This window comes from Scomber scombrus, chromosome 2, assembly GCF_963691925.1.
Source record: "Scomber scombrus chromosome 2, fScoSco1.1, whole genome shotgun sequence".
NCBI lineage: Eukaryota > Metazoa > Chordata > Actinopteri > Scombriformes > Scombridae > Scomber > Scomber scombrus.
The window spans coordinates 1,906,849-1,917,198 of NC_084971.1; the positions used below are offsets into that span (position 1 = coordinate 1,906,849).

At 45.4% G+C, this 10,350-nt stretch overlaps 1 protein-coding gene across 1 annotated transcript; it reads right to left on the reverse strand.

Moving 5' to 3' along the window:
• Positions 1 to 313: 313 nt before the first annotated feature.
• LOC133987619 (craniofacial development protein 2-like) lies at positions 314 to 2,838 on the reverse strand. Its single transcript, XM_062427059.1, has 2 exons — positions 1,727 to 2,838; positions 314 to 1,047 (listed from the first exon to the last, which is right to left on the reverse strand). The coding sequence occupies exons 1-2, from the start codon at positions 2,375 to 2,377 to the stop codon at positions 928 to 930; spliced, it is 771 nt and encodes a 256-aa protein (XP_062283043.1). The 5' UTR covers positions 2,378 to 2,838; the 3' UTR covers positions 314 to 927.
• Between the last annotated feature and the right edge of the window lie 7,512 nt (positions 2,839 to 10,350).

Consider the following 10,350-nt stretch of genomic DNA (forward strand, 5'->3'; position numbering starts at 1 on the left):
GCTCCTCCCGGATGGCCGAGCTTCTCACCCTATCTCTAAGGGAGAGCCCAGCCACCCTACGGAGGAAGCTCATTTCGGCCGCTTGTACCCGCGATCTCGTTCTTTCGGTCACTACCCAAAGCTCATGACCATAGGTGAGGGTAGGAACGAAGATCGACTGGTAAATCGAGAGCTTCGCCTTTCGGCTCAGCTCTCTCTTCACCACGACGGATCTGTGCAGAGCCCGCATTACTGCAGACGCCGCACCGATCCGCCTATCGATCTCCCGCTCCATCCTTCCCTCACTCGTGAACAAGATCCCGAGGTACTTGAACTCCTCCACTTGGGACAGGATCTCATCCCCGACCCGAAGGGTGCACTCCACCCTTTTCCGGCTGAGGACCATGGACTCGGATTTGGAGGTGCTGATTCTCATCCCGGCCGCTTCACACTCGGCGGCGAACCGATCCAGTGAGAGTTGGAGGTCACGGTCTGATGAAGCCAACAGGACCACATCATCTGCAAAAAGCAGTGACCCAATCCTGAGGTCACCAAACCGGAACCCCTCAACGCCCTGGCTGCGCCTAGAAATCCTGTCCATAAAAATTATGAACAGGATCGGTGACAAAGGGCAGCCCTGGCGGAGTCCAACCCCCACCGGAAACGAGTCCGACTTACTACCAGCTATGCGGACCAAGCTCTGACACCGGTTGTACAGGGAACGGACGGCCTGTATCAGGGGGTCCGATACCCCGTACTCCCGGAGAACCCCCCACAGGACCCCCCGAGGGACACGGTCGAATGCCTTTTCCAAGTCCACAAAGCACATGTGGACTGGTTGGGCAAACTCCCATGCACCCTCAAGGATCCTGCAGAGGGTGTAGAGCTGGTCCACAGTTCCACGACCCGGACGAAAACCACATTGCTCCTCCTGAATCCGAGGTTCGACTATCCGACGGACCCTCCTCTCCAGTACCCCCGAATAGACCTTACCAGGGAGGCTGAGGAGTGTGATCTCCCTATAGTTGGAACACACCCTCCGGTCCCCCTTCTTAAAAAGAGGGACCGCCACCCCAGTTTGCCAATCCAGAGGCACTGCCCCCGATGTCCACGCGATGTTGCAGAGTCGTGTCAACCATGACAGCCCCACAACATCCAGGGCCTTGAGGAACTCCGGGCGGATCTCATCCACCCCCGGGGCCTTGCCACCGAGGAGCTTCTTGACCACCTCGGCGACCTCAGCCCCAGAGATAGGAGAGCCCACACCCGGGTCCCCAGGCCCTGCTTCCTTACCGGAAGGCGTTTCGGTGGGATTGAGGAGGTCTTCGAAGTATTCCTTCCACCGATCCACGACGTCCCGAGTCGAGGTCAGCAGGGCACCGTCACCCCCATACACAGTATTGACGGTGCACTGCTTCCCCCTCCTGAGACGCCGGATGGTGGTCCAGAACCTCTTCGAAGCCGTCCGGAAGTCGTTCTCCATGGCCTCACCGAACTCCTCCCATTTCCGGGTTTTTGCCTCAGCGATCGCCGCAGCCGCCCCCCGCTTGGCCTGCCGGTACCTGCCTGCTGCCTCTGGAGTCCCACAGGCCAAAAAGGCCCTATAGGACTCCTTCTTCAGCGTGACGGCATCCCTCACCGCCGGTGTCCACCAGCGGGTTCGGGTATTGCCGCCACGACAGGCACCGACCACCTTGCGGCCACAGGACCGGTCGGCCGCCTTGACAATGGAGGCGCGGAACATGGCCCACTCGGACTCAATGTCCCTCGCCTCCCCCGGTACATGGTCAAAGTTCTCCAGGAGGTGGGAATTGAAGCTCTCTCTGGCAGGAGACTCTGCCAGACGTTCCCAGCAGACCCTCACAATGCGTTTAGGTCTGCCAGGTCTGACCGGCATCCTCCCCCACCATCGGAGCCAACTCACCACCAGGTGGTGATCAGTTGACAGCTCCGCCCCTCTCTTTGCCCGAGTGTCCAAGACATGCGGCCGCAAGTCCGACGACACGACTACAAAGTCAATCATCGAACTGCGGCCTAGGGTGTCCTGGTGCCAAGTGCACATATGGACACCCTTATGCTTGAACATGGTGTTTGTTATGGACAATCTGTGACGAGCACAGAAGTCCAATAACAAAACACCGCTCGGGTTCAGATTGGGGGGGCCGTTCCTCCCAATCACACCCTTCCAGGTCTCACTGTCGCTGCCAACGTGAGCGTTGAAGTCCCCCAGCAGAATGATGGAATCCCCAGAGGGAGCACTTTCCAGCACCCCCTCCAGAAAGGGTGGATACTCTGAACTGCTGTTTGGGCCATAGGCACAAACAACAGTCAGGATCCGTCCCCCCACCCGTAGGCGGAGGGAGGCTACCCTTTCATCCACTGGGGTAAACTCCAACATACAGGCGCCAAGCCGAGGGGCAATAAGTATTGCCACCCCTGCCCGGCGCCTTTCACCAATGGCAACTCCAGAGTGGACGAGAGTCCAACCCCTCTCGAGAAGACTGGTTCCAGAGCCCTTGCTATGCGTCGAGGTGAGGCCGACTATGTCTAGTTGGAACTTCTCAACCTCGCGCACCAGCTCAGGCTCCTTCCCCGCCAGAGAGGTGACATTCCACGTCCCTAGAGCTAGCTTCTGCAGCCGAGGATCGGACCGCCAAGGTCCCCGCCTTCGGCTGCTGCCCAGCTCACACTGCACCCGACCCCTTTGGCCCCTCCTACGGGTGGTGAGCCCACGGGAAGGGGGTCCCACGTTGCCTCTTCGGGCTGTGCCCGGCCGGGCCCCATGGGTGCAGGCCCGGCCACCAGGCGCTCGCCATCGAGCCCCCTCCCCAGGCCTGGCTCCAGGGGGGGGCCCCGGTGACCCGCGTCCGGGCAGGGGAAACGAGGTTCCATTTAAATTAATCATCATAAGGGGTTTTTGACCTGTCTGTCATAATGATGTAACATTTTAATGTTACAACAAAAATTCAGGGACAGCTTTCCCGTATTCGAATGGAGTTTGACAACACCTATATTAATCTTGTTGATAATGTTACTAGATTTTACTATATTTTTTTACCACTATTGTTTTTCTTGTTTGTGTAATTATTTATTATTTATTGTGCTTTATTCTTTTTACTGATGCTCTTCTCTTTTTACTGCAATACTGTAAATGTCCCCACTGTGGGACTAATAAAGGAATATATATATTATAATTAGAATGATATGATTTCAGACTTGACACTCATGCTGTGTTTTCTGTATCTCAGTGTTAAAACTTTCCTCCAAAAATTCCACTCACTGCTCTTTCTTGAGGTTTCAGATTTACCATGTTTTCAACCATAATTATATATTTTTTCAGTTACCATGTCTTGATGTTGTTAGTTGATATATTTATGTTTAATGGTGCAGAAATGACCAATTATATTGCAATACTGACTTACTTTAAAACTAGTCATTAAACCTTAAGTTTTAGCCTATAAAGAATATGTTGGATGATATTTATGGATCTGTGGGATTCACGTGTTTGTGTGTTAAAGTCCTTCAATTTGTTTAAATTCTACTGTGTGTGTGTGTGTGTGTGTGTGTGTGTGTGTGTGTGTGTGTGTGTGTGCGTGCGGTGTATGGACCGTGTGTCTGTGTTTGCATGTCTGTGTGCAGGCTGCTGCGCAGTGAGGAGAGCTTGTTATACTCTGACAGGGTGAGACCGTTGGAGTGAAATGCATGATGGGATTCTGTGATGAGCAGAGAAGAGTTTGAATAAACATGGTTGATTTGGACTTACCCCACAGTGTGTGCATATGTATGTGTGTGTGTGTGTGTGTGTGTGTGCGCGTGTGTGTGTGTGTGTGTGTGTGTGTGTGTGTGTGTGTGTGTGTGTGTGTGTGTGTGTGTGTGTGTGACCATCAGGCCTGTCTGTTTGTGCTGTGTTCACTGAAGCTTTTTATTGAAGCCCTCATGAATCTTTTTCCCCTCTCAAATATTCAGCGCTCCCCTCGCTCTGTCCTCCTGCCTCCTCGTGTTGACTCCTCAGCTTCATCTTTTACTCCCCTGACTCCCTCTTCAGACTTCATCACTCATTCCCTCTTATTTCCAACTCCCTCTCCACCGCTCTCTGCATTATTTTATCACTCGGTTTCGTATCTTTGTCATCCTTTCTCTCTTTGAGATCGGAGGCGGCGTCTCCTCTGCTTAAATTGGGGAAAGCAGAATGAGAGAGAACGATGGCTCGCTCACTTTCTTCTTATCTTATAGCATTTAAAAAACAAGGTAGACATTTGGGAATGAATGAATTGCATTTTCGAAATAAAACATCCTCACTCTTTCATTCATCATTACTTTTCAGTAATTTGTTTTTCTCTACAATATACAGTATGCCCACAGCAACTACAGCATGATTAATGTTTCTTATGCTTCAGTTTGGGCACTCATATCACTTGGATAAGGTCAGAGGGAGATCATGGTCTCAGTTTTTACTTATTTTTACTTTATTTTCTTTTAATTAAAACCACAAAAGCCAACTTTAAAATGAAATGCCTTTTTTTTGCCTAAACATGTGGGACTAAAAATATCACTGAACATTTAATAACCTCAAAAATCCCTCCAAACGCCTCCCCATGATTTGTGTGTGATACAAAAACATTACATTTCCTTGACTTGGAAGAACGTCGCCATTGAACGTTGATCTACACAGCAGATATGTTTCTTCTTAAATTTATTTGGCAGAACAAATCAGTTGGATATTAACATCATTTGTGGCAGACAGGGTTGTACATTTTGTCATATGTATGCATAATTCACCCATACTGGATCAGCTGAGTAAACAGTACTAAATTCCCATGTATCTCACTTGCTAACACAGGGTTCAAGTTCAAAGAAGGTTGTCATTTTATAAAAGTTTCAGCACATTTAAGTTTTCATGGAGCATTAATATGAGCGCTGTAATGCTGTCTAGTTTAGTTTTCCAGAGCATTGTGCAGAGCTCAGTTCTGCTGTAGTGAGTTATTCCTCCAATGAAATGTATGAGCCTATGACCAGGACGGTGTGCATACTAAAGCTGGCTATATTCGTAAACATCTTTTTCTCTCTGACCATACTATAATAGTGTTTTTTCTTTCTATGGCTGCCAGAACGCTGGCTTGGTAGACAACCGTGGACATATTAGGGACAAAACATCACTCCAAGGTGTCTACTTTTGGCGCTTTTCCACTATACAGTTCTAGCACTACTCGGCTCGACTCGGCTCGACTCTATTCGGTACGGTTCCAGGAACGACCTTTTCCATTACAAAAAAGTACCTACTCAACGTGGGCGGGGTCGTCATAGCACGACTGTGGCCGGTGGCCGGTATTTAAAAATGCCGGGTTTGATTCTTGTGTGGGACGGCTCATGACTCGCCCAGCGACAACTCTTCTGACCAATCAGCGGCCAGCAGTCTGTTGACGTCACATTTAGTATCGGCTCGGCTCGCTTGGAACCTCACCAGAGCAGGTACTAAAAAAGTACCAGGTACCAGGTACTATCCCTAGTGGAAACGCAAAAAAACTGAGTTGAGCCAAGTAGTGCTGGAACTGTGTAGTGGAAAAGCGCCATTTGACACTAGTGTTTGGTAATGTTACTTTTAAAAGTAACTAATTACATTACAAACTTACTGCCATTAAAACGTAACTAGTTACATTACAGCATTACTTTCTGAAAAAAGTAACTGGTTAGAGTACTTTGGTGTTACTTTGTGATTCCTCATGTAGTTTTAGTCCAGACCTCCTTTAAATAGAATGACTGTACCATCATCACACAGCCAAGTCTGACCCATAATCTGTAAATCTTTACACTAATAGCAGCAATGACACACACAATGTCCCATTTCCCATTTACAGTCTTTATTGGACTAAAGAGGCTTCTCAAACATATGCTCACATACAAGTTATAAACTACATACAGACATTTCAAATCCCATCACATACATAATACACATGATAAACACTTACAGGCGTTTCAAACACATCCCTACATCACTGCAACAGGCCAACAGGCTCTTGTTACCCGAGCACAACTTACATGTTATTATAATGTAATAACTTCAAAGTTCACAAAGTGAATGCTGTCCCTTCTGCCATCTTGCTCACTGAGCTGCTGTACACGTGTGTAGTTTTTCTTTTCTTGTGGTAAAAATGTAGCTACAGGAATAGTTGATTAAAATAATAATGGATTACCTTTTTGAAAACCTAACTAAACAGCTGAGTACTTAAATTGTGGACCTAACACATTAGGTTACTCGTTACATCAAAAATGTCATCGTAATACACTGTTTGACAGCCTGTTTAGAGTTAAATGCAGTTATCTACCACGTCTCTCTGCTCAAACCTGTCTGTTGCTGGTGTAATCTGCTCAAAATAAACTAAATGTCAGGAAGCTGTAGCAGAAATGGAAATAGTGTAACATTTCTGACTGATTTGCCCATGCCCAGTAGGAGGAGAATTATCCATTTTGCCATTTTAATGTGGAAGGAGATCTTTGTATAAACGAGCTGAAATTCCTGCTGTGGATGCATGTGGTTTTTGATCAAAAATTGTGTTTTAGAACTTAGCCAGCTTAATGTAGACGTGGTCTGAAATTAACATACATTTTCTGTGTAGATATTGTTTCTGGATAAGGAAGAAAGCATATTAATGCAGGTGTAAATGCATGCAGAATGCATTGTGATCAGATCTCAGCCAGGTGTAAATGCTTATGACCACATTAGAAAAACATCTGCCCAGCAAGTTGAGTCTAATCCTGCTATTCTACACAAGCCTGTAAAAGCTACAAGTATCAAAAAGGTATCCAGGTACTTTATTTAGACAATTTCCTATCAATATTAGCACCCATGAATACATAGCCTTCTGTATATTATTTGTGTCTACATAAATGTATTCTTGTTATATTTAAAGGGGTGGTGTCAGTCTCTCTCTGCAGCCACACTCAACCCCAACCCTCTACATTACTCTCTCCCACACTTTTCCCAAGCCACGTTCTTTCCTCCAACTCCCCAACCCTGCCATCCTCAAGCTTTCCACTAGATGCCCCCGGACTTACCTTCCAGTTACCTGGCCTTCTCTGCCACCTCCTCACCTGCAACTCATCACCTCATTACACTTCATGAACTTGCACAGATTATTTGTTCACTTTTGTCATTACTTTGTAATCTGTTTTCTGAGTTACCTACCTGGGCTTTATGCTGCTGCTGTCTGGAATGCTTGGACTTGCGACCCACACCTGTGAGCTCTTGAATCTTCTCTTTTGCTGGTAAATACAACAAAAGGGCTCCACAGACAGACAAAATCTTAAAGAGTTGTTCCAAATGCTGTCTTCTCCCCCAACCAAAGCATTTTCCCATTCACCCATCCTCTAAGCTGTTCTGAAGTGAAGGGTCAAGATGCACAGAGTGAGAGTCAGGGCTCACCTCAGAACAGAGCTGACACATAGACATTCACACTTGAATTCACAACAGGCAGTTCAGAGTTTCCATTTCACCTGCCTGTCTTTGGAAACCTGCCAATATACCGCCCACTATTGATAAATACAGAGAGTTTTATCAGGTCTAATATTAGAAATAGATAACATAACTCAGTTGAACAGATGGCTGTGAAATGAAGTCAATGAGAAGAGGACGGGGTCGAACAAAATTAGCAGCCTCAACCGAAAAACATGGAAAATGAACATGGCTCTTGATAGGTCTTGTAGACTGTCACAGCTCAGGAAACACTTCAGTCTGAAAATAAGCTGATCTCATAGAGAATTAAGTCTTGGTTTGGTGGTGAGAAAGCATCATCATGTTTTTTTCGGAACAAGGCCCATATGAGGTGTTGAATATCCCGCTGTATGTGTTATTTACTGTATCTCCATTGATTCAGCCCCCAATCTGTCTGTGAGCCCCCTCCCCTGTTTTCACTGCAAGCAGACAGGTAGGCTGACTCACTACGGTGGGTGAGGCAATAAAGCCAATGAATCAATATATTGATTCATATATGACGTATCATCATATGATTTATCATCATGTATTTATAAATACAAAGACTGTAGGTTTCTTCCAACTGTGCCAAACTATCTTGGTTGGTGAAGGCAGTAGGTGTAGCTGCTGTCCTCTCAGCTCTGCAGGCTGCTCCTGGAGACAGAGATGCTGAACGCAGGTTGGAGATGATGTTGACATCATTCAGTGATGATATCATACAGTGATGAAGATAATGATCTTGTCCTCCTAAGCTGAGAGGAAAACTATCAAACATCATCATCCAACACCACGATAACTGTAATTATTTTCAAATGCTCATGGACAGTGAGTATTGATCTCTGTTTGAGAGATGTTTTTTTACCAACCACTGACCATACCATACCATCCATAGTTGGTCCTATCAAATTCAGAGGACCACATTTTAACAATGAGAATAAACTCTTTAGTGTCAGCTTGATTGACTGAACTGAGGAATTTGACTATGAAGTGTATATTTGGCCAGAGTGTAAGCTACTCTCTATAGGGCGTGAGCTGGCACCATGACAAACACAATCACAGTTAAACTAAGAGTAAAACACTCAATGATCGTACAAATTACCAGATTTGTAGCCTACAACTTAACTTGACAAACTTAGTTTGATGTATTTAGTGGTCAGGGCCCAGTAAAGGCTGAAGCCATATAACACTACTACTATTCCCTGAAGTACATTGGAATGACAAGAACATGATTTTGTAAGTCACTGAACAATGTTGAAAGGGACACTAGGAAAATGCTCAAATGGGTATTTTTTAAAGGCAGTAAGAAACTATATATTTCATCATTTCTTTTGGAGATGTAAGGTTCCGCTGTCATCCTCTGAAAGTAATCATTCATAAAACACTTCAATAAATTTGTCTCAGTGTGTAGTTAGGCCACCTCAACCTTGTACCAAAGGCTGAACTTATGTTTCCTCCTGCCTCTACGTGTCCTTCCTTCACCACTCATCCTGTCCTTAGTGTTGATTCTACCTTTTTCTCCAGGACAAATCAAAATCAACTAACAAATATATATGTTGTATCATGACTGTTGCAGAAAAAGGAAGTGAATAAACATGTAGTGACTCTCAACATACACCCTGTCTTTGTCCTGAAGGCAAGTGCTTCTCTGAGGTCTGGTACTTATGTTGCCTGGAAGGATGCACTGCCTTAAAGGCTCCATTCAGGGAACACAAGTCTCCTGTGGGCAGTTAACGCCATAGATTACACAAGATGGTAACATGATACCCTGCAGCCTACTCTGCATGATGCGCACTGATGTATCTGTGGCTATTTTTAATGGCATTTGTAAAGCCTTCTGCCCAGAGTTGGATATACACTATATACCTGAGTATATTACAGCTCTGGGAAAGATCATGGGTAAAGTTAAAATAACTACTTCGAAAGATTTGGGAAAGATTGAGGTTGACTGATAATAAAGAATGTGTAAAACTACTGTCTCCTGTGCCAAAATCACACACTTATTTGACCAGTCCATCCACCCTGACCTCCTCGAAATGAGATTGTGTGGCATAGCAAGGTTATACTACTTTCACCTTTTCTCTTGACTTAATTCATTCAGCCACTATTCTCTTTTTCTACTGATGGTTGTTTCACTATGTCTACTCTTAATCTCTTCTTTTCACTACAGTTCACTTCAATGGCTTTACAGGAAGGGCTCTGGTTTTTGACATATTTCAGCCACATTTTATAGCAGAAATGATTACTACACAGGTTATACACTGAGACAGAGGGAGGTCGTTGAATCTCAAGTGTGTTAAATGCAGTTCACTTAATAAATTAACCTAGCTTGATTTATTTCTGTCTTCTTCAATAAAAATAAAGTGTGATATTTTGTCCCATCCCATCCTTCCCATCCTGTCAGTCTAAGCTTCATTCTCAGAGTAAATCAGAGCTGATAGGCTTCTTTTGAGCCCTGGTGAGGAGTTGAGTAGAGGCTGGTTTTCCTCTTGTCAACCCCACTGAGCTGAGGACAGCAGTGTGATTCTCCTCATATGACCCCCACTGTGACTTGAACTCAGCTTGATTCCCCATGATATGAGTCCTGCTGGGCTCATTTGCTTGGGCCAACAAATGTCAGACATAGTGGAATATATTTGTGGTAGTGTCAGAAGATAAACAGGAGGGGAGCGGATGAGATCAACTCTGTACTTTCCAGCATTTGGCTGGTAGTTTCACAACCACCAGCTTTACCGTGCTTCAGTGTTTTAAATGTCTTGATCAGATTGAAGGAATGCACTAAACCTATTGTTGTTCCAATTATGTGCAGCTGTTAACCTGGCATTAGATTGTAAAGAATAGAGTAGAGAGGATTAGTGCATTGTTTAAGTGTCACTGGAACATTTCACTGCAAGGATAAATTATTT

Excerpts from the sequence above, each read along its gene's own strand:
- LOC133987619 (XM_062427059.1), bottom strand. The coding sequence starts at position 2,377 with ATGTTGGAGTTTACCCCAGTGGATGAAAGGGTAGCCTCCCTCCGCCTA. Across the intron at positions 1,048-1,726 it reads GGGACATTGAGTCCGAGTGG|CGGTCCCTCTTTTTAAGAAG; the intron begins GCCATGTTCCGC and ends AAACTGGGGTGG.